The sequence below is a fragment of the Miniopterus schreibersii genome (assembly GCF_964146895.1).
Source record: "Miniopterus schreibersii genome assembly, chromosome: 1".
NCBI lineage: Eukaryota > Metazoa > Chordata > Mammalia > Chiroptera > Miniopteridae > Miniopterus > Miniopterus schreibersii.
Window position 1 is genome coordinate 163,653,343 of NC_138101.1, and position 25,074 is coordinate 163,678,416.

The 25,074-nt window shown below is 38.0% G+C and overlaps 1 protein-coding gene and 1 pseudogene across 3 annotated transcripts in view; both read left to right on the forward strand.

Moving 5' to 3' along the window:
- Positions 1 to 1,615: 1,615 nt before the first annotated feature.
- PIAS1 (protein inhibitor of activated STAT 1) overlaps positions 1,616 to 25,074 on the forward strand; it is a 110,096-nt gene continuing 86,637 nt past the window's right edge. The window contains exon 1 of one of the 2 annotated variants that reach the window (XM_081135966.1): positions 1,616 to 1,672. Coding sequence is in view for 1 of the 2 variants with exons in the window: in XM_081135965.1 (XP_080992091.1) it covers positions 1,649 to 1,672 (24 nt within the window). In the remaining variant the exon portion in view is untranslated. The remainder of the gene's footprint in view (positions 1,673 to 25,074) is intronic. The other variant, XM_081135965.1, reaches the window with a different exon arrangement.
- LOC308564579 (small ribosomal subunit protein eS1 pseudogene) lies at positions 15,414 to 17,790 on the forward strand (annotated as a pseudogene). Its single transcript has 2 exons — positions 15,414 to 16,171; positions 17,746 to 17,790. The product of its transcript is annotated as a small ribosomal subunit protein eS1 pseudogene (transcript).

The following is a 25,074-nucleotide window of genomic DNA, read 5'->3' on the forward strand; positions in this document are numbered from 1 at the left end:
TTGAGATGACTGAATCATGAAGTACAGATATTAAGCAGCTAATTGGATTTGTGAATCTGGGTTTTGGTGGAGAGGTCTGTGCTGGACAGAAATGTAAAAGTCATCAGTTTAGACTTAATGTCAAGGATTTGGATGGCATCACCTAGGGAGATTTAACAGAGAAAAGAAGAAAGTGAGGACTGAGCTTTGGAACACAGCAACATTTAAAGGTTGAGCCAAAGGGGAGAAATCAGGGATTTTGAAAAGGAGACCCAGTGAGGGAACAGGAAAATCCCAACAGTTCAGGGGGGAAAAATGTTTTAAAAGTAAGGAAGCTTGTTGCCAGTTTTCACTTCTGCTGAGAAGTCAATTTAGATAAGAATAGAGAATTGGCCATTGACTTTGGAAACCTGTAGATCATCAGTAATCTCCATAGGTGATCTTAATGAGGGAAGTTAAAACTGGATTAGAGTAGGCTGAGAAGTGAACGTGAAGTGAGGAAGGGGGAAGAAGCCCTGTAGACAGCTTGAAAAACCCTTCTGAGAATTTATGCAGTGAAGACGGTGGAGAAATAGGGCAGTTCATAGTAACCCCAAAGTTTTGATGGTGAGAAGATAAGGGGTTTTTTTTTGGTGTGTTTTTGTCTGAGGTATGAAGTGAAGTTGAGCAGCAAAAAGTAGGAGCTGGGAAGGAGATATAGGGGGGCTTTTAGAAGAAAGGTTGCGAAATAACCCTTTCATCTTGGTCTACTTAAATGTTAATCTAGTGGAGAAAGCCCTCCCAGGATTAAACACATCTCCCTTTTTCTCTCACTGGACCGTTTGCTCTTTTTTGGCACACATCACCAGTGGTATTACCACTAGTATCTTTATTAGTTCACTTGTGTGTTCCCCAATTTGAAAACTACAGTTGGTCAGGGACTGTTGTACTTAACTTCCCAATGTATACATAATCCTTAGAAACAGGGCCTGCATATAGTCACTAGATAATTCTTGCAAACACTAAGTAGTTATGAAGGTCTTCAGAATTTTGTCCTTGACCCCCCCTGTTCAGTGCTTGTTTGGACTCGTCGCGTTTCGGAGCCTTCGTTTCTGATTACCTGTGTGCACACCGTGGGAATTGCGGTCTCTTCCCTGCGTGGCTCACTGGGCTGCCATCAGCAGGATCGGAGCTAATAAACCTGGAAACGCTTCCAGTTCAAGTATTCTTTAAACCTAAAGGATTGTTATTTTTAAGCCCACGCGCACCCTCGCAGGCAGCAGGTGCTGGGCGGGGGAGGAGGGCGTTATTGTTCCCCGTGACGGGTCACCGCGGCTTTGCAGGAGGGTGCCGCAGGCCCCGAGGGGCGGGGCTCAGGGCAGCGGCCCTCCCGCCGCGCTCGGTCCTCCGAGGCGCTCTCCGGGCCCGGACGGGGGGCGGGGAGGCCGAGGGGGAGTAACTGTCAAACCTCCCCGCTTGGCGCCATTATTTAAATAGTACGTGGCCGTTTCGCAGCTGTACGTGCCTGGGGCGGGGCTCGGAGCTCCGGGAGCGGGGCGGAGGCCGGGGGCGGGCCGGGGAGGTGGAGGGGGGAGAGGGGCCGGGCCGGGGCGGGGCCAGGCTGGCTAGAGGGGCGGGTTTAGCCGCGGCCCCCGGTGAGGTTCAGTGCGCTTGCGCTGACAAACGCAAGATGGCGGACAGTGCGGAACTAAAGGTAAAGCGCAGCTCGAATTCACTTCTAATATTCGGCCGCGGAGACGGCGCCGCTGGTGCCGGGGGGGATGGGTCTGACCCTGGGGGGCCGCTCGGGCTGCCTCCACCAGGGTCTGGAGTTGTAGGGAGCAGCGGCGCGCCCGGCCCCAGCTGAGGGGGCCCGGCAGCGGCGGGCCGCGGGCCCCTGGTGCCTCGGGGGCGCTGACGGGTCGTCGCCGGCGTGTTATTGTTGTGGGCGCCGCTGGCGGGGGTGGCGGGGGAAGAAATCGGGAGTCGGAGGTGCGGGCTGCGGCTACCTCTCAGGCTGGGTTTTCTCCGGGTCCAGTCAGCCTCCCCGCCCCCCCTTGGGGTGCGGGGGCTGGGGTAGAGTATATATGTAGGGGGATTGGAAAAGCTCCCCGTCGCCGCTTCCTCTTCCTTCTTTGCAGTCCCGGGCTCCTGTCAGGAGCTCTGCTCAGACCCCCGGGAACTTGGCTCTGGCCGCCCCGCCCCTCCGTGGCTCCCTGCCGCCCCCGCCCCGTACTCGGCTCTCCCCAGTTGCCCTCCTGTCAGGAAGCTCCCGGAGTGTCCCGCTCGTGGACAGCACGATCCCGGGGCAGTGGGGTGGGGATGTGGGGAGAAGCTCCAGTAAAGTTTAGTGAGCCCCGGGCCGGCGTTGAGGTTCGGCTGAAGGGTAGCGGAGGAGTGTGCCTGGGCGGGACGTTTCTCTCTGTCTGTCTGTCTCTCTCTCTGATTCTGGGCAACTGAGGGAGAAACCCCCTATTTGGAAGCAGTGGTGGGTGGTAGGGAGCACCGCTCTCTTCTTTTCCTGCTCTTCCTTTGGCTGGTGTGGAGGGTGAGAGGAGCCTTTGGGGGTGTTTGCACACACCATGATGGCGATGCTATAGCTGATGGAGGTGAATGGTTCGTGTTTATATCCCCCTGTTGCCTTTTGTTTGTAGGGACATCTTGCTGGCCATGTTGATTTGAACGAAATTCTCCCCTTATCCTACTTCAACCCCCAATAAATAGAACGTTCCTCCGTTCCTCTCAACTGTACCGATTACTCACGCCTCGCGAAATTGGATGAAAGGGTGCCCCCCTTTCCCCGCTTTTTCTCCCTCCCCAATCTTCTTTACCTGATGATGGCTTCTTTACCAAAGCAAATATACCACTACACAAGCAGTTGGGGGAGGGGGATGGAACCCTTATGATTGGATTGTGACAAATGGGGCTCCGCTTGAATAATTTTGGTTTAGTAGCAAGCAGTTTTTAACTAACGCGTATTATTTCGAGGCTCTGAACGCGAAATTCCCCTCTGTGGCTTTCTATGTGTGAACCAAGCAGCTGGTTATATACTGATCCAGAGAACTGACATCTCTATCAGTGGAGATTGGGATATACAGTTGTAAATCTTTGAAGTGGGGGGTCCTCTCTTTATAATTAATAAAAGCCATTAAAATTTTTTTCTGCATTATAATTAAGCAACTTGTAGAACAACTAGCCTAGTTTCTGGAGAGTTTTTCTGTAGAAGACTTAGTTGAAAATTGTTTCCCCCAATAATTTTGCAGTGTTAACATTCCAAAATTTGTATATTCAGGCACTGTCTCTGAGTGTCATTCTTTTAAAATATACTTCTAATTACAAATTAATTTAAGGGAGAGCAGAGTTAATAATGGTTAGTTTCATGGGTTTTTTTCCCAGTTTCAAACTATTTGACTGAAATGAAAAAGCCTCAGGAATTTGTATATTTGGAGGTAATTAGCTCTTGAAATAAAGAGTACACAACTTTAGTTCATGTTTTCTATAGTTTTAAAATGTAGTCACTATGTCATCTTTGTCTTTTAATATTTATTTTGTTAGAAATCCTTTCGAATGTAGTTAGTCAATTCTGTTATACATGGACCACAGAGTAAAGCTGAAAAGCTTGTGCTAGCTATATTGTCACTCTTGATGCTGTCCAAAGAAACTGGTATGGAAAGCACATGCTGGGAGATTTCCTCCTTTGTTCTTTCTCATTTTAAGAAAGTGCCTTTGGGGATAGATACATCAGATCCCTGGTGTGAGTCTTGTTAGGTGAAGTTTCTCTTTACAAAAATGAGCCTGTATCAGATAAACGCTAAAACACTTGGGGGAAGACATTATTCTAAAATTGATCTCATTTTTTGCTCTCCAAAATCTACTTGAGTTTTTTCAGAGGAGTTGTTTTCTACTTTTATGGTCCTGTTGTACAATTTTTTCAAATTATGATAACTGTTTTGATATACTGGTCTGTCATTTCATGTGTTCAATACTTTGAGGAGCTGTGATAAATTGCTTAGCTCGTGATAGCTGTATTAAAAATCTTGTTAATACTTGATTGTGATTATATTTGCTATTCTTATTTTTGGAGAGGGGGAGATGATCTTAGGAATGCCTATCATAGTTATTTTAGAATGCATTTATTTATATAACGTTCTGTGCAGTGATACTCCTTTTGGAAATTATATTTTCTTAGGTTTTCTGTGAGTTTTGGAGGTAAATAGCATTTATTTCTAATAAGGTAAGGAAAGTCAGAGTAAGAATTAAGAAATACCCAGATTTTTCAAAGTTTTAGGTGAAAATACGGTACTTCCAGTGGATTTCCAGCTATGAGGCTTTTAGTAAATGCAGTCACTTTTTAATCTTAATTTACAGCCTGCATTTCATTTTGCCGTGGATTGTATTTATAATTATTTTCGTCATGGCCCATTTTTTGTGAGTCCTTTTAAATCTGTAACAAATCTGCAAAGATCAGATGTTAAAAATGGATAGATCAGTATCCCCTGTAGATTCAGTGCAAACTGCAACACTTATAGATGCTGCCAATAAAAATTGGATTGTGAGTACTACATATCAAAAAGAGTTCTCTGTGCACATTTGTTTGTGAAAGGTTTAACTTTTCATTAGGGGAATACCCATAAATGACACTTGTGAGAATGTAGAGAGTGAGCATTTTATTATTAGGAACATAAATGGACGGTGTGATGTCTAGATTTTGGGAGTTGATAATCTGACAGCTTCAAGTATCCCTTCTTAAAGTACTTGTTTAAAAAATTACAAATTTTTTTTGCGTTAAAAACTTATGTCAAGTTAATTTGCCATTTTAGCTCACAGGAGGAACAGTGGGAAGGAAGAAGTTCATTATCATTTTAGTTGAGTAAATAGTGGAATTCAATGGGAAGACAAACCATACTTTTAAAACCATATTTTTAAAAGTATTTATTTTAAGCATGTCACTAATTCTGTTGTCATATTTGCCTTTTCATTTTCAAGAAATAGCCACTTAATTTTGATCTTTGTGGTGTAATTTGTCTGCTTTTATTTCAAATAGAAGCAAGTAAATCTGACAACTTATTCATGGATTCCATTTGAATCTCCATAATTTGCTTTTGTCAAGTGCCACATTTGGGTGGCTTTTGTTTTAGGTCACCATTTTTATGAACATTATTTAAGAACAATTTATAGAACACTCTAGTTTTTTAAGTATTTCATATAATTGTTTTGAAATACTGGCTTTTCCTCCACCATTTTCTCCTGGGTGATTGTATTGTATTTCTCTTCAAAGAGTCTCTTGTAATCCCTGTTGATTGCTGTAGTGTTTAGTGGTGAGTCCATAGCTGATTAACCTTGGGTTTCTCCTAGTGAACTCCATCAACATGCTGCTCCATGGTTCTTGCTGAGGCTTTTGAGTTCAGTGTAATTCGTACCCTTTTCTGCTGGTAGCTAGGGATAAAAAACAAAATGGCTCATGATTGTAGTGGGAACTGGAAAGAAGTATTTAAGATCCTGAAAAACTGGTGTTTATGAAGAGATGTAGCCTTTAAAAACAAACAAAACCCCTGGTTCATTACTTCATAGAATTGGTTGTAGTGTTTTCTGAAGTATTCTGTTCTGGCATTAAGCACCTTGTGTTTTCTTTTTAATGTTTGAATAATCTTATATAGTGCTTTGCAGTTCATAATGTATCACATTATCTCGTTTGATCTTTCCAACAGTTCTTTGAGGTAGGAAAGGCAAGTAATCTTTTTCTTTTATTGATAAAGTGAGCCCAGAAAGAGTAAGTGACTGGCCCAAGGTCATACAAATAAAAGTGGCAGGGACTTGAACCTAGGTCTTGTGATTTCAAAGTGTTGTACTGTAGGCTGCCTTAAAGGTGGTGCCATGTTAGTCCTCCTGGTGCCTCGCTTACTAAGAATTCTAGTTATGTTGTGGCTGGTAACTTTCTTTCTTGCCCTTTTCTAGGGTATTTTGGGATGTAACTTGTTTTTTTGTTTTTGCAAGGAAGATTCTGGAGTTTGGTTGGAATCATAGATATTAATTCTTAGAAATATCATTTTGTTTGGGGAACATTTCACAAAATAGTGAAAAAAGCAGGCAGAAAAATAAACAGCACCTGTAATCTTAGCACTTAGAAGTATCGTGGTTAACATCTGGGAACCCAATTAGATTTTCTTTCTGTGAGCATATCTTTGTATATTCATCACAAAAAGATATCACACTACTCTTTGTCATCTGCTATTTTCATGGCTGTCTTTCCAGGTTAGTATATAGGTCTATATGATTATTTGAAAGGTAACATTGTATTTTATTCAACTAGTCCCTTATCATTAGACAATTAGATTATTTCCACTTTCTTGCTATTTTAAACAATGTCTTGACAAATAGCCTGATACAAACGTTTGCAAATGTTTTATTCTAACTCAATATAATATGACAGACCTTTTGGTGCTTTAGGGAGGAGCAGTGCAGATGGTATTTTACGGAGATGAAGTGTGAGTGAAATAAGTAATTCTTGATTTGTTCATTGTCTATACCTTTATTTATGTTTCTATAAATCTACCAGATAAAATTATTAAATGATGGTAGAGATTATGGAAAATGTAAGTGAACATTTCTTCTGAATTAGAACATGCAACAGAGTATGAAATGGATTATGAAATAGTATTTATAACTTATTTTAAGTATGTTTGATTTTGAGAAATTATATCACAATAATAAAATATAGCAAGATTATGTGTCTTCTTTAGATGCTCATCTGTTTTTAAGCAGCATTTGAAAAAGCATTGCTGAACATTAATCTAAAGAAAGTAGAAATGAGAATTTGCCTTATTCATATTTTTAATCTCAGGGAAGTGTTGCCATAGTATTAGATTGGTAGGTACCATTGTTTTTAGGAAGCTGCTAGAGAAAGGTTACATGGGCAATGAAAACATTTTTCTATTTTAAGAAAGAAACTTTAGCCCGGCTGGGCGTGGCTCAGCAGTTGAGCATCGACCTAGGATCCAGGCGATCAGGGTTCGATTCCCGGTCAGGGCACATGCCTGGGTTGCCGGCTCAATCCCTAGTCGGGGGCGTGCAGGAGGTAGCCAATCAATGACTCTCTCATCATTGATGTTTCTCTCTCCCTCGCCTTTCTTCTCTCTGAAATCAATAAAGATATATTTAAAAAAAAAAAAAAGAAAGAAAGAAACTTTATGGGTTAAATCAATTAATAAATGCATATGTGAATCGATTATTTGTGCAACATATGAAAAAGCACTGTAGAAGGAAACGTTGGTGAAGTTAAGGGTGTAAAATTGATCATACTCTAAATTTGATGTCAAATTTGGTCCTCACCTAAACCTACATTTATGAAATAGGCATAAATGTAAAAGTGATTAGTTGTCCTTTGCTATCAATTTTATAGTAATACTAATTGTCATGCAGTTTTTGCTATTCTAACTGCAAAATGTCTGTATGGTACTTTCCCTTCCATGTTAAAAATTGTGGAACTTGAATTGTTTTTGATTCCCTCTATTCTTGATTTCAATGCTAGCACAAGAAAAGATAGCTCCCCAAATCCCTTCTCCCCTCAGAATTCTCTGATAAACCTTCATTCCTTGCTAAGCACTTCTAAAATTCATCAAAATTAAGAACTACCGTTTTTCCTTTTCTGCTTAACCTTAGACCAAGCAAACAAAACAAACTTTGAACATTAATTAGTAAATTCTATTTATTTATTTATTTATTTATTTATTTATTTATTTATTTATTTATTTTCATTTTATTTTTTTAATTAGTAAATTTTAAATATCACCAACACAGGACTGTTACAAATGTTCTTATTTTTAACAATTTCATCTCTTACCTTTCCTGCCTTTCTTCTCTGCTTTCAGTCCCCCCCCTTTGGTTGCCAGGTTAATTTTCCCAAAACACTCCTTTCATCCTGTCACTCCAGTGGCTTTCCATCAAAACCAGGATCAAGTCTTAGCTCTCATTTTGGTATTCAAGATTTTTTATAGGCTGACCCCAGTCTACTTTGTGTGTTTTGTCTCCTCTACTGTATAGCAAAAGTCCTTAACTTAAAGCCAGAGCTCTTAGTTTGCATCTTTTTGTTAACCAGTATTCTGTGTTGTATACTACTCCATTCTTACCCATTCTTTACCCTCTTCCCTGTGGGCACAGTAGGTGCCAAAGATATATTTGTCAAATGAACAAATTATGTTCAAGATTTCCGTTAGTGAGGGGGCTGATGCACATGTCTATTTGTCAGTCTAAATTGTAAATGTCCTGAGATAGGGTTATAGCTTCACGCTTTTTTTTTTTTTTTTAATATGTTTTTATTGATTTCAGAGAAAGGAAGGGAGAGGAGGGAGAGAGGGAGAAATATCAGTGATGAGAGTTGTTGATTGGCTGCCTTCTGCACACCCCCAACTGGGGATGGAGTCTGCAACCCAGGCATGTGCCCTGACCAGGAATGGAACCATGACCTCCTGGTTCATAGGTCAACCACTGAGCCGTGCTAGCTGGGCTTAACTTTTTTTTTTAATGGCTGCTTCTTAAATGAACTTGCATAATATTAAATCCACAATAATTTATGAAAGACTGTTTGAGGTTTATTTATATATCTTTACTTTATATATAGATAATAAATGGATATATTTCTCGTTGTAATGATTTAGCAGTAAATAGTGTAAAATTTTAACTGTCTTCATCATCCCCTGCCCTCCCAACCACTTTAGTATCTATTCTTTTTTGGGTGGGTAACATAATAGCTTTATTGAAGCAGTTTACATACCATACAGTTCATCCATGTAAAGTGCACAGTTAAATGGTTTTTAATATATTTACAAGTTGTGCAACAATCACCACCATCAATTTTAGAATATTTTTCTTATCCTCCAAAGAAATCATGCACCCTTCAGCTATCACTCCCATTGCCCACAACTCGCCTCACCCTCAGGCAATTGCTAATCTACTTTCTGTCTCTGTAGCTTTGCCTATTTTGGCGTTTCATATAAATGGAATCATATAGTATGTTGCCTTTGCCTCTGAGTTGTTCATGTTTCTTTGTGGGTATTTAATTATGTGTGTCTATATAATATTTGTAATTTATTGTGTGTGTATGTCTAGCTCTAGAACAATCTGGGCACACAGAAGGAACTCAGTATTATTAAATGAATGTGCTTGTACATTAAACATACTTCCTAAAAACATAAGCTGGGATCATACTGTACATAGTATCCTTTGATTTGCTTTTTTCACTTAGCAACGCATACTGAAGATCTTTCCATGATGTATCCCAAATGAGATGGTCTTAATCCTTTTTTTTCTTCCCATTAGAAAATGTTTATTATTGATAATGAGTGAAGAAAATATGGAATGCTTCACGAATTTGCATGCCATCCTTGTGCAGGGGGCGTGCTAATATTACTCTGTATTGCTCCAGTTTTAGTATATGTGCTGCCAAAGAGAGCACTGCTCTTATTCTTTTCAACAGTGTAAACATTTCATGTGTATATTTATAGAGGCTTTTTAAAAAAATATGTTTTTATTGATTTCAGAGAGAGGAAGGGAAAGGGGGAGAGAAACATCAGTGATGAGAGTCATTGATTGGCTGCCTCCTGCATGCCCCCTACTGGGGCTTGAACCCACAACTGGGCATGTGCACCTGGCCCAGAATTGAACCATGACATTCTGGTTCATAGGTCTACGCTCAACCCCTGAGCCACGCCGGCTGGGCAGAGGTTTACCTCTTGAACCTATTAATGTATGTCTAAAAGTTCTTAACTTGTTTTGGTGTTTTGTTATGCCATTTAAAAAAATAGTTGCATTTAATGTAACCTCTATAGTGTTAATATTGGAGGTTACTTAAAAATAGGAATGAAAACTATTATAGGTAAGGGTTGTTTGGCTTGAGGAGAGGTGGAATTTAGGCTCTTTATGGGGTTCTGGCAGGACACAGCCGAAGAAGTTCATTTTGTATTTAGGTTTCTGAATGTGAGCATGCCTGTTTTTAGCTTCATGGCATAGTGCTTAAAATAGAATTTAACATGCTATCTTGTGCTTTGGTGAATTTTAAGACTTTTTCTTGCAGTCATGTGGGCCTAATTTTTAAAAAGATTTGAAAGATTTCAGGATAATTTTCTCATTTTAAAAACCATCATTCTGGTCTATGGGCTTCTGTAATTTACCCAAGAAAGTAAATGTATAGAAGCACCTCACTCAGAGAATAGCTTATGATAGGTACTTGGTAATTATTTGTTATTTACTCAAGATGTATTTATTATACTCTGTCATTCATTATACATTTGAGTTCTGACAGTGTGTGAGGTACCAGGCTATCAGTAGTTTGAGTATATCACCAAGTATATGTGTGTGTTTAAGAACTCTTGTTATAAGAGAATATTTACTAAAACACTGCCTTTTTTAATCATATAAGTAATGTATTAGCTATAACAGCCTATTTATTTCCCAGTTCCATGGTGGTTCTCCAGATTCTCTGGGAGTCCTCTAGGTCAAAACTACTTCCCTAAAAATAATAAAGCATTATTTGCTATGTTGACATTTGCAAACTCTACAGTGGGTAAAATTGCTGGTGCCTTAACAGGAATTAAGGCAGTGGCACTAAACTGTACAAGTTTAGTATATCACCTTGCACTTGGAATTAAAATGTAAATGCCAGTTACATTTTAAGTTCTTGAGGAAACAATAAAACTTACTAATTTTATTATGTCTCAATCCTTGATTACATTTAAAAATGTATTTTGTGTGATGAAATGGAAAGTACTTGTAAAACACCTTCACTGAATACCAAATCCTATGGAAGAACCTGTGCAGTTGTTGGAGTTGTGTGAACTAGCTGCTCTTTTTAATGGAATACCATTTTTACTTGACATGACTGTATATATGAAGTTCAATAAAAGAAAGTTTTTACTGGCTGCCTTTTCTGGCCATGGGTTTTATTTGTTTTATTTAGTTGTTATTGAAAAGGATTTTGTCATAGAGGAGAGTAGTGTTAAAATGATCAGAACTGTCACAGCTCAGAGGAGCCTAAGGAGACATGACAACTTAAATACATTGTGATATCTAGGATGGGATCTTGGAACAGGAAAAAAAAAAGGAAATCTGAATAAAGTAGATTTTAATAATAATGTGCCAATATTGGTTCATTGTTTGTAACAAGTGTGTTAATGTAAAATGTTAATTGGGGAAATTGGGTGTGGAGTGTATGGGAACTCTCAAGGTCTGTAAATCTAAAACAGTTTTAAAATTAAAAGTTGGAGGGAAAAAAAAATCTGTTCGAGAGTCAAATATGCTGGGTACATCATTGCTTAAGATAACCAAAACCTCAGGTCTTTTTTCCCCCATAGTTCTCTTTATGGACTCTGGTTGTAGGAACAGGTTGTTTGCAGGGCTGCTGGGGCCACTACAGGGACCAGGCTGGGCTATTTACAGGTCCACTGTGAGGGCTGTACTTTGGCACCTCCTGGCAAAACTTGTTTTGAGATCGGCCAACCCTAGGGTCTTCTACGGTCCCTTCTAGGGACTCTTCCTGCCTTCCTTCTAGTTCCCCCTTATTCCCTCTGCTAGGCCATAAGTCTTTGAGTTATGACTTATCTTACTGGTTTCTGAATTTCTTTTCTCTAGTCCAGCTGTTATCAAAGTATGGTTTGTGGACCCCTGTTGATCCCCAAGACTATTTTAAGGGGTCTTTCAAAACAATTTTCATAATACCAAGATGTTATTCACAGTTTCCCCTAGATTGACATTTGCACTGGTGGTGCAAAAGCAATGAGGGGTAAAGCTGCTGGCACAGTAGCGTGAGTTAAGGCAGTGGCACCAAACGTGGTGTAGTCATTGTGTTGTTTACCACTAAACACACTCAGTTAAAAAAAAAAAAATCCAGATTCACTTAGAATGTCTTTCATGAACCAATAGAAGTATTACTTTTATTAAATCTTGACCCTTGAGTACATGTCTTTTTGATACTATCCTTAATGATGAAATGTAAAGTATGAATAAAGCATTTCTATAAATACTGAAGAACGATAGTTGTCTTAAGGAGAAGTGCAATTATTTTGAGTTGCAAACCAAATTCCCTGTTTTATTTTCCTGAAACACCATTGTTACTTGAAAGAACTCAGGACTGACAAAGTGTGGTTATTCAGACTTGGGTATTCAGGCAGACATTTCCTCAAAACTAGAGTGAGCCTGTCCCTGCAAGAAAAACAACTGACTATATTTGTTGCTAATGATAAAATTCAAGCTTTCAAGCAAAAATAGAATTTTGGAAGACTTAAAATTGCTACTTATATTTGATAGCCTCCCAGTACTTGGGGTTTTTGTTGTTGTTTTAAAATATATCTTTATTGACTTTAGAGAGTGGAAGGGAGAGGGTGAGAGAGAGAGAGAAACATCAGTGATGAGAGAGTCGTCATTTACCGACTGCCTCCACGCCTCTGACTGGGGTTCAAGCCCGCAACCCAGGCATGTACCCTGACCGGTAATCGAACTGCGATCTCCTGGATCACAGGTTGATGCTCAATTGCTGAGCCACGCCTGGCCGGGCTGCTGTTTTTTTAAATAAAGTCAGTGGTGATAGTAATGAATGTAATATATTGTATAGTGAAAAGTATCAACATTTGAAAGGACCATGTAATTCAGTGAACCAGTATTTTCTAAATAACCAGTGCGTGGTGTTAGAAAATTATATATGGGGAGAAGGAGCTATTGGATATGGAAGATAGACCAGTGGATATCAATATATCAGAGTAGGAAATGTTCATAGATAGGGTTTCAGATTCCATATTACAACAGCCTGTAAGAAACTCCCACTCGTTGAGTTTTGGTGAAGGATCAAAGAATATCCAGTTATCTGAAAACACTGTTGAAATACTCTGTTCTTTTCCAACTACATAGGAGGCTGAATTTTTTTTATACAGTATTTTGATCAAAACAACCTAATGCAGCAGATTGCGAAAGCAGATAAGAGAATCAGACATTAGAGAGATTTGCAAAAATGTAAAACAGTGACAGCTTTCTTACAATTTTTTTGTTTTGTTTTGGATTACAGTTTTTTCAAATTTTGTATGTGATTTATGTTAACAAGTTAATGAACTTATTATTTTTAAATGATAATACTTAAAAAATTTCTCAGTTTTAATTTCTGTCACAGCAGACATAAATTTAGTCAACAGTTTTTGGAGTCCTCTTGCAAGACTATAGAAGAGTCCAAAGAGCAAAACCTTTGAGAACCTGAACACTTTTTAATATAAGATACACAGTAGAGGAGTCTGTAGTTTATTAATTTTAATTAGAGAGAGAGAGAGAGAGACCTCAGTATGGGAGAGAAACATCACTGGTTGCCTCCTGCACCTCCCTGACTGGGGATCAAACCTGAACCAGTAACCAGCAATTGAACCCACCTACTGAGCCACACATCAGGGCCGGGAGTCTGTAGTTTAAAATAGAAGTATCCCTTCCACCTTCTTACCCATGGTATTTCTTATAATTTAAAAGAAAAAATAGTTTACTTATATAGATAATTGTGATCCATTTACAAGGCAAGTATGCTAAGCAGAAGCTGTTTGTGTCTTGCATCTCTGTAGTAAAAATGCTAAGCAGTATAATGGCTTGCATTGAATGAATGAACTCCAAATACCTTAATTTACTAATGGTGTGGGAGTTGTATAACTTTTTATTTTTTCAAGGTTATGTCTCAGTCTTTGATTGCCTTTTCCCCCCTTAGTAGTGGATGGAAATAGCTTGGATAAATAAAAAATCCATACAGGTGTCTCCTAACCTAAGTATAGCAAATAATTTTCTTTTCATGTTTTAATAGCTCCTACCAGATATTTAAGATGATTCATTTGTATTGAACCTATTTTGTTTTCTTCCTTTTTCCTCTTGTGAGATTAACATGGGAACATCAAGATGATAGGATCTAGAGATTATAAGACTGCTTTTCAGTTTCTACCTTTAGATTTGTTATTTGAAAAATTTCAGCTTTTTTTTTTATGAGATCTATTTATTCACTTTTTAAATATATCTTTATTGACTTCAGAGAGAGGAAGGGAGAAGGAGAGGAGAGATAGAAACATCAAATGATGAGAGAGTCATTGATCGGCTGCAGCCCACAACCCGGGCATGTGCCCTGACCGGGAATCGAACCCTGATCGCCTGGATCCTAGGTTGACGCTCAACCGCTGAGCCACGCCCGGCCGGGCTGAATCTCTATATTTCTGAATTACATTTAAGAAAGTTAACTGTTTCTTATCAGTTTTCACATATGAATGTTTTAGATTGATGGAAAAAATTAATTACCATAACTTAATCTTTTGAAAAACTTATATAAAGTCTTTTGTTCTGCGATTCCTTTGTCTTTCCTGTGCAGCTGCCTGCCCCCTCCTCTTCTTCATGCCCTATGATTTTAAAATAGTACCATTCATTTTTAGGTTAGTTATTTTGCTAAGCCAAATTAAAGTAACAAAATTATTAGGAGCAAAAGGAGTTTAAATAAAGTTAACATTGAACTTTAATAATGATCTTACTCAGAGTTAGTCTAACTGGTCAGTTTTTTAAAGATATGTTTTTACTGATTTTTAGAGAGAGAGGAAGGGAGAGGGATAGAAAGAAACATCAATGAGAGAGAAACATCATTGATTGGCTGCCTCCTGCATGCTTCCCACTGGGGATCGAGCCCTCAACCTGGGCATGCGCCCTCACTGGGAAGTGAACCGGTGACCTCTTGGTTCCTGGGTCAGAATTCAGCTGCTGAGCCACACTGGCTGGGCTAAACTGTTAAACTTTTGCTAAATTTTAGCTTTTTAGAAAAATTTTTCTAAAGACTAGTTTTAGTTCTTGAATGAAACTCTAGGCAGATTGAAGTATAGTATAATTCTGAACAGTTAGACATTTTCTCTTCTTTACACTTGCTTTTTGGTAACAAACTAAAGATGATTTCCACTTTGTACAAGATACAGAGTGCAATTTCAGTTTTTGAATCTTTACATGTGATCTGTCTGGGAGTTTTAGGATCTTTATTACTGGTGTGCTCAAACTTAATGATGAAATGCTTTGGGGTGGGTATTTTTCAGTCATTGTGCTAAGGTACTTGGTGGCCCAGTGTGGAGACACATGTCCTTTATTTCTAGGAAATTTTCCTGTATTAATCTGTTAGTAATTTTCCCTGTTTTATCTTGTTAGAGAGCTGGACCTTTTACTTTTTTTCTTTTTTCTTTTAATTAGTTGGTTGGTATCTTTTGCTCTTTGTTCTTGTGAATTAATTTTTCTTTGTTTACTGTCTTTTTGTTTCCTTTTAGGGAGGGAATATGGTAGATGTTTGTATATGGTCAGTTTGTATTTAGCCTGGTACACATTGTAAACTTCCTGTGCTCATAATACAAACTATATTAATATATGATAACCATTCTTAAATAATTGCCAATGTTGAAGTAAGATTTATATTGATCCTTTTTGGCTCTCTGAGCAGCACCATGGCGGTCAGCAGAACAAGCACTTTACCAAAGGTGGCTCAAAGGGAGCCAAGAACAAAGTGGTTGGTTGGTCCATTTTCTAAGAAAGATTGGGGTGATGTGAGTGCACCAGCTATGTTCAATATAAGAAATATTGGAAAAACACTAGTCATGAGAACTCAAGGAACCAAAATCACATCTAATGGTCTCAGGGGTTGTTTTTTTTTAAATGAGCCTACTTGATCTGCAGAATGATGATGTTGCATTTAGAAAATTCAAGCTAAGTACTGAGGATGTTCAAAGCAAAAACAGCTTGACTAATTTCCATGGTATGGATCTCACCCATGACAGAATGTGCTCTGTGGTCAAAAAATGTCAGACCATGGTTGAAGCTTATGTTGATGTCAAGACTACCGATGATTATTTAATTTGCTTTGTCCATTCTGTGTTGGTTTTACTAAAAAAAAAAAAAAGTCGACAGTCGGATTTGGAAGACTTCCGGTCAGCATCAACAGGTCTGCCAAATCCGGGAGCGATGGAAATCATGATCCGAGAGGTACAGACAAATGACTTGAAAGAAGTGGTCAATAAATTGATTCCAGATAGCATTGGAAAATACATACGTAGAAAAGGCTTGCCAATCTATATGCTCCATCATGTCTTTGTTAGAAAAGTCAAAATGCAAGAAGCCCAAATTTGAATTGGGAAAACTCATGGAACTTTAAGGTGAAGGTAGCAGTTCTGGAAAAGCTCCTGGGAATGAGGTGCTAAAGTTGAATGAGTTGATGAACATGAGCCCTCAGTCCAAGAATCTGTTTAAAATTCAGACATTTAATTGTGACAAATAAAAAATCCCATTTGTGACTTAAAAAATTTATATTGAGCGATAATAGAAATTATGTTCTGAGACCATGCTAGGTTGCTTTTAAAAATTACAGTATAAAAAGGGACATCTGTAATATTTTAAACAAAAAAATTAAAAATTACAGTATATGCAAAATATAACTTTGTAGAAGAAAGTATAACTTATAGAAGACTAATAAAACAAAAATCAGCCCTAGCTGGTTTGGCTCAGTGGTTAGAGTGTCGGCCCATGGACTGAAGGATCCTGAAGGGTCCTGTGTTCGATTACTGCCAAAGGCATGTACCTCAGTTGCAGACTTGATCCCTGGCCCTGGACAGGGTGGATATGGAAAGCAACCAATTGATGTAGCTCTCTTACATCGATGTTTCTCTCTTTCTCCCCTTCTTCCCACTCTGAAAAGCAGTGGAAAATAATATCCTAGTGTGAGGATTAAAAAATAAAACAAACTTCAAACTTTAGAGTATTCTAAAACTTTTGAGGCCTACATTTGTGCATCTTCATTGTGTTTCTTCCCCACTTCGGCTCAGGTAACCTGTATTAATAGGTTACTTTTAAAATTGAAACTAGTAGTGAAATATTAGTTTTGTATATATTTACTTGTAAGGTTGTTTTTAAGCCATTGCTTCTAATTAAACCACTTAATTATATCAGTGTTATAAATTACCAAATTTGATATAACATTCTTTGAAGAAGGGTATTTCATAGGCAGAGGTGGAAAGTATTGGAGACCTTATTTTGAATATATGCATAACTGTGGCAAATATACATGCCCATAGAATCTGGTAATTATGCCTAATGATGTATGGGGAAGAAGAAGGGACTTAAGTTAATTGCCACAGTGGTCCACACTTGGTTAATTCTTGAAAAGTGCTTAGATTTATATGTGTACATGCTGTAATGCAAGAAATTGAATTAGAGTTATGGGAAAAGTCTAGCTTTTTGGTAGAAGCATAAACCATTAAAGTCTGTTACACTTTATATATTTTTGTCCATCATTTTGTTTGATGCATTAAAAAAAGTTTTATGTAAAGTAAAAAGCATTATTCGTTTACTGGGCTATATGTATATTCTGGGCTAAATCTTAAAAAAACAAACAGTCACCCCCATTCCTTTTGCTTATTTTATGTTTAGCCTTTCAAATAACAATTACTTAAAGCAGGGTTCTTACTCATTCCAAAAAAAGGAGGGCTGATTTATTTGCCAGATATTGTGTTAGATGCTCAGTAGTCAGTTGGGAAAGAAATAGATCGAGTTTTTGCCCTTGTGAAACTTACATTCTAGTATTCCAGTGAGTGTATGAAAAGTATAGTTTGGTTCTCTTGCACCTGCCTGTATCTTAATTTTTAAAAAGAGCATGTTTTTATAGTTAGCAAAAAATGCTGTTTAACAAGTTTTTTGAATGTCAAATTATAATGTTGAGTGCATTGTTAAAGTTGTATAGTCATTTGTTTTATGTATGCTTTTTAAAAATAGTTTTTGGAGCAAGGAGGTGTGGGGAAGAGCAAGGAACAGATCTGAAATTATAATTGTGGGAATTTTGATTGCTGGCTTATTGGAAAATCTAGTGGGATGCCTGTGCTCATTGAGATGAATGATTATGGATGTATAGTAACATCTGTTTGCCTGCGTGCATTTATTCTTCCGTCTGCTGGAGTTGTAAAGTTGGAACCATTTGAATGTGCCAGGCATAGAGGGGGAAGGGAATTTTGCAAAGAAATGTTTAATGATGTACATGGAATCTTACTAAGCTGAACTTGAAGGCTGATGGATAGAGAGTGGTAGCATTAATAAATCTGAGGTATCTGTGAAGTTGAATTGTTGCAGTAGAGGTACTTAAGCAAGTAAGAATAGGCGGTAGTTAGAGAATGGAGTCTATGAAAAAGTTATTTTGGAAAGGTCCAACCAGCGTGTGGCCATGGGAGTGAGTGTCTAAGGGTGAAGAGTAATGATGAGGAATTAAGAAATATAGCCCAGGGCCCTGACCAAGTGGCTCAGTTGGAGCGTTGTTCAGTGCACCAAAAGGTTGTGGGTTCAATTTCCAGACAGGGCACATATCTAAGTTGCATGTTCTATCGCTGGTCAGGGCGTGTATCTGAGGCAACCAGTTTATGTTTCTCACATGGATGTTTCTCTCTCCCTCTCCTCCTTTGTTCCCCCTTCCTTTCTCTCCGAAAACATCAATAAAAACATATCCTCAGGTGAGGATTGGGGGGGGGGGGAGAAAGAGGGAGGGAGGGAGGGAGGGAGGAAGGGAGGAAGGGAGGAAGGGAGGAAGGGAGGAGGGAGGGAGGGAGGGAGGGAGGGAGGGAGGGAGGGAGGGAGGGAGGGAGGGAGCCAGCCCAGGGTTATTGGGTTGGAGCCTGGATAATTGAGGCAGGTTCTAAAACCTTCAGTGAATGACAGGGATGTTATTTAGAGCTGCCAAAACTGTCTAGTACTGTAGCCACTAGTCTAATCATGTGTAGCTATTGAGCTTTTGAAATGTGGTTAGTTGGAATTGAGATGTGTTTGTACACTGGATTTCAAAAGTATAATATAAGAAAAAGAATGAAAATATCTTATAATTGTTTTATATTGATTATACATTGAAATGAGAATATCTTGGATATATTGGGTTAAGTAAAATATTCATTTTACATATTTTTACTTTGTATTTTTAATTTTTAAAAATATATCTTTATTGATTTCAGAGAGAGAGAGAAATGTCAATGATGAGAGAGAGTCATTGATCGGCTGCCTCCTGCACCCCCCCCAGCCCCCCCACAGGGGATGGAGCCAGCAACCCAGGCATGTGCCCTGACCGGGAATTGAACCATGATCTCCTGGATCACAGGCAATGCTCAACCACAGAGCCATGCCAGCTGGGCTCTTTCTACTTTTTAAAATGTTGCTAGCACAAAATTAAAAATTACATGTGTGGCTCGCATTTGTAGCTTACATTATATTTCTTTTGGTCATTGAATTTATATAAATATCACCAATAAGGCCCTGCTGGCATGGCTCAGCAGTTGAGCATTGACCTGTGATCTAGGGGATCAGGGTTCAATTCCTGGTCAGGGCACATGATTGGGTTGTGGGCTCGATCCCCCATGGAGACTGTGCAGGAGGTAGCTGATCAATGACTCTCTCTCATCATTGATGTTTCTAATGTTTCCCTCTCTCCTCTCTTCTCTCTGAAATCAATAAAAAAATGTATTTTTAAAAAATAAATATCACCAATAAGTAGTATGAGGATTAGGAGGGAAGACACATGTAGGGGTTGTTATAACCCAGTATAAGAATCCTTTGGGAGAGGGAGTGGACATTTCTTAGACTTATTTTCAAGTTCTCTGGTGCTTTCTTTTCTGCTGTTTACGCTTGGAACTTCCTTCTATTCAGCCCATCCACACCTAGTTCTGCTCCCTCTGCCCCATGGCTGAACTCAAGGCATTTGCCTCATTTTTGTGGAGGAGAGAAATGTCTAGAACAACTATAATAGAAAGCATTACTTTAAAAAGTAACTGTGTAAATCGTTAAAGTACTCATAAGAGGAAAAAGTTACTTCTCGCTAAGCTTATTTCAAACTGGGCCTTAGAAGATTTTTGATAGTTCACATTACAAGGAGGTTATTTCAAGCAGAGGGAACAGCATGAACAAAGGTAATGAGGAGAGAAACATTGAGGTATATTTATATAACACCCAGTACATATCCATTGTGGGGAGATATGTATAAGAGAGTAATGCAAATTCTGGGAAGTTGAGGACAGATTATCAAAACTTTTAACAATGAGATTATGAGTCTGAGCTGTCCTGAGCTCTGTAAAGGAAAAGGACAAAGTTCTGTAAGCACACGGAACAAGGAGACCTGACCTCGTTGGAGTGATCAGGGAAGGTTTCCCTATTATTATTATTTTTAATATATCTTTATTGATTTCAGAGAGGAAAGGAGAGGGAGAGAGAGATAGAAACATCAATGATGAGAGAGTCATTGATCGAGCCCACAACCCGGGCATGTGCCCTGATTGGGAATCGAACCCCAATCGCCTGGATCCTAGGTCGACACTCAACCGCTGAGCCACACCGGGCCGGGCAGGTTTCCCTGTTTCTGAGCCATGTGAACAGACTTCCTTACATCCAAACCTTGACAAGTCTTTCTTAATGATATGCCTTCCTTTTGTTCCCAACTACCACCCTTATTGTTTCAGACTCTCAATTTCACATTGGTGTTGATGAACAACCTCTAAATTGGTCTCATATCTTAATTTCCCTTTTCAATTTATTTACTCTTCAGTCAGATTGACTTTTTTGTCAATTATGTCAGTCTCTTCTCCACCCCTACATTTCCTGCAATTTGGAAAGTTTTTGTAACTTTCCATTCTTTGTAGGATTAAGAATAAAATTCTTTATGCTGAGTAAACCCTGGGCAGAATTATATAATGTCCTTATTTTGGGGGAGGTATTGTGTACAATTTCTAATATGTTTGCCCTGTTAATATGATTCATAATAAGAGAGATGCCGTACTATTATTACTCATACTCATTGATTGTGAACAAGACATAGTCTAGACAGAGCTTATAGTTAGTTTGGTAGGGAACAAGTAAACAGAACCTCTCTTACATATAGCATAAGGGCTGTGTTAAATTGAACTGGGGAATACACAAGAGAGTAAATTTACTAACGTTGTGGGGGTGACCTAAGGAAGGTATCCCAAAGGTGATAACATCTAAGTTGAAACCTAAATGAGTTGGAGTTAGCTAGAAAAAGGATGGTAGGGAAAAGAGGAGAAGAGTTACTTGCTGAAAGAACATCATGTATATAAAAATTCTGGAGCGTGGAAAGCTGGTTAAAGAGGTTAGTGGCAATGGCTGAGACTGGATTGTGATGTGTATCTTAGGCCATGGTAAGAACTTTGGCCTTTTATCCTGAGTGCAATTGAGTAATCATGAAAGGTTAAGTAGTGACGTGATCAGACATACAATTTTAGAAAGATCACTAATGTGGAGAATTGACTTGGAGGAGATAATATTGGAGACAGGGAGAACAGTTGAGTCCCTTGAAGGCATCTAGGGAAGAAATCATCATAGTCTGAATTAAAGTGGTAGTAGGGACTTGGGCATTTTAGCAAGGTAGGATTGACATGACTTGGCTAATAGATGTGAGTATAGGAGAAGGTGATGTTGAAGTTTCTGGCTTGGACAACTGCTTGGGTGGATGGAAGGGAGTGCTTTTAATAATTTTGCTAGAACAAGAGTCATAAAATGGAACTCCTGGAAAACGTGAAGGTCTTGTAATTTTTTCCAGAATTATTATTTTGTGAAGTGCTAAGAAATGAGATGATAATAGATTAAACAGTGATAATAATAAAGAAGGGTTTTGTGGCCAAGTAAGTTTGCAAAATGTTAGATGTAAAGTTAACATTTTTTTATGCTGGATTTCTTGGGACCTTTAATATACTTACATGATTTGAGAAGGGAGGGTATGGTGGGGAATTACAGAATCCTGAATTTGTTTTGCCACAGAACCCTATTTCTTTGAATATCTATTAACAGTATGAATCTAGTTTGGAAAATGCTGATTTAGAATATCCTATCATATACATTGGAGCTCTTTAATGTGAAGCTTAGTTAGATTGCTTCTTAGTTGTAAGTTTTATTTTGGATTTTGATTGGTGATGTCTAGGCAGCTAACTATATTAAAATAAGTAAAATTTGAAGTTTAAAAAATTTAACTTCAATTACATTTCCCTGAAAAATACTGCAGTTGGGCCCTGACTGGGTAGCTTAGTTGGTTACAGTGTCATCCCAATACACCGAGGTTTCCTGTTTGATTGGGTCAGGACACATGCAAGAAGCAACCGATGAATGCTCCCTCTTTCTCTCCCTCCCTCCCCCCCCCCATATCAATCAATTTAAAAAATTTCAGTTTTGTTATTAGGGGAACTTTGAGAGTTGAATACTAGTTGATTGGATAGATTTTTAAAAAGGCCTTTTTAGTTTTATTTCTTCCAAACGAGGCAATATTTTTGCATTTGTTTCTTTCTTTTTAGCATTTTAGACTTAGGATTCAGTGATACATATTGTTTCTCCTCTGTCGTAGCATCTGTCTGTGCGTTTTTGACCCTCAAATGGAAAATTAGGCTTTCTACATTTAGGAAATAAAGAAATAATTGAATTTCTCTTTTTAAGAACATTGGTTGCTTTTGGAGAAATGCTGTGGAATTTGATTAGTTACATGTTTAAGGAATGGCATAGAGAATAATTTTCTACTTATTTTTCTTTTTGATTGATTATGATAAAGTTATATTTTATTTCTCTTTTTAATGGCAACAAAAGCTAAAATACTCTTTTAGTATAACCATAGTACATTTCTTTCTTTTGTTGGCTAATTTATAAATTGTCCTTTAGACATAACAGTTAAACATGTTTTTTCTACTTTTGTGCTTTTTAAAAAAATTACTCTTTGTCAGTAACTTTGGTATTGCCTCCCCACCCCTCCCCATATTCAGGATATGTTAAAATATATGCTGTTAGAGGTTTTGGTGCCAGAGGTTTGTGAGTAGCTCATCTTCTCTCACCATAAATTTCAGGAAGAGTGTGTAGTATGTTTTTATGGTTCTTACCTTGAAATGTATTTTTATGTACATTAGTGGAATTTTTCTGAAGAGAATATGAACACTTTCTTAAACTTGCTTTCACTACTATAAAAACTTTGCATGTAAATGTTAATCATAATGATCTAATCTGAAGATTGATCTGTGTGAGTTTTGTAGTAGGTTAGCAATTTTACTTTATGTAGAATAAAGCATTTTTTTGTTAAGTTGTTTCCCTGAAAACCTATTTTTTCCTTTTAATATTTTTCTGTAGTTTGTGAAGAATCATTCCCAGGGCTTTTTAGAACATTTGTGTATTTTTCTGACCTTGTTTTCTTTGAAATCTACAAATCAAGACTGAAATATAATCATCTGAATTATTTTTCTTGTGTACCCTAGACAGTGTTTAAGATTGGGGAATCCTGGGGAAAGTAGTCATCTAAATCCTAAATAGTTAAACAGTCTTAACTTATAACTTTAAACTTCATTGTTAACATCTCATGATGTGCCACAGGGCTGCATTGTCTTGATCCTGGTATATCCTAAGTTTTAAGGATGACCTGTATGACTATTTTAGAGACAAAACTCTCAGATTTTGTAGATGGTACAAAACTGGGAAGAATATGTTAGATGACAGAATCAAAGGGAGTTACTTCATCATCATATCTTGGGCATTTACTAGGTGTCGTGTACTATATTTAGCATAGGTGATACAGAGATAAGTGCTTGCCCTTGAAAAGCTCCATGTCTGTGGGGAGGACACAGACTAAAAGAAGTCAACCATTTACAACACCGTATGAGTAAGTGCTGCAATAGAGGGTATAGGGTGCAGTTCTTCAAAAGGGTTTTGAAAGTAAATGATGACAACCCAAGTAAATGATGAACTGGGAAAAAAAGTTTAACAGTACTAAATACTAAGTTCTTTTAAATTAAAAAAAAAAATTATATTACAGAAGGAGGAGGTTTAACTTAATAGCAGTTCATGTGAAAAAAAAAAAAAACAGAATAAAAGTTTTAGTTAACTACAAGCTTTTTATGAACAGTGTGATATGGTTGCTACTCCCACTCCCTGCTGAAAAATACCACATCCTTCCCCTTGCCCAAATAAAACAAACCAATCAGCCTAAAATGTGAATACCTTATTAGGTTACATAGGCAGAGATACTGTGTTCATAATAAGAGAGGTAGTAATACTGCTGTAGTCAAGATTAGTCAGACCACTATCTGGATTATTTCATTCACTCTGAGTAGAATGGACTGCAGAATGCTCAGGGAACAATGATTATGGTGGGAAAGGGGTCTAGAAACCAGGCTATTTGAAGGAAAAGAGCCCTCTTAACACATTTTAAAAATAGACTCTGTGGTATACAAACAGGAGAACCTTTTAGAATCATTTGGTGGAAGTTAAAGGAAATTTTTGGATTCTTAGACTTCAATAATGTAGGCTGCTATAAAATTAGCCTGTGAACTTTTAGAAGTGTTTCAGCAGAGGCTGGGAGACCATTAATTAAGGAGGTTATAGATGGAGAGTTGGACAAGATTTCTAAAGTTCTCTTTTTATATTATCATCTCTTAAATCTTTTTATATCTTTTAAGATTGGGGAATCCTGGGGGGAAAGTAGTCATCTAAATCCTAAATAGTTAAACAGTCTTACTTATAACCTTAAACTTCATTGTTAACATCTCATGATGTGCCACAGGGCTGCATTGTCTTGATCCTGGTATATCCTAAGTTTTAAGGATGACCTGTATGACTATTTTAGAGGCAAAACTCTCAGGATTTAGATGACTACTTTCCCCCAGGATTCCCCAATCTTAAATCTCTTTTTATGTTATATTATTCCCCCAAACCATCATTTTTCAAATTATCTAATAGCGTTTGTTGTCAGTACTCTGCAGCATTGCGTGCAGTTCGACATCTGACTTGAGTTTGAGCTCTACTACTTGCTAGCTCTGTAACCTTGAGTAGGTCACACCTGTTACTCTGAAATAGTTCTCCATAATTTCCCTCTAGGGCTGTTCCTTAAATCTCTTTCTGGTACCCAGATAGAAGGCTCTGATTAAAAGATTTTGTTTAGCTATAGAATGCATTTCTCCCCCTCACTTTTTGTTTTGTTAATATTTGTCTCTTCCTCTTTTGGCTTCTTAAATTTCACATAGATTATGCTATTTCTTTCATTGCTTCTTGTCTTGTTGACACTTTAATTGCAAATGCAGTGTTTTGTTTGTTTTT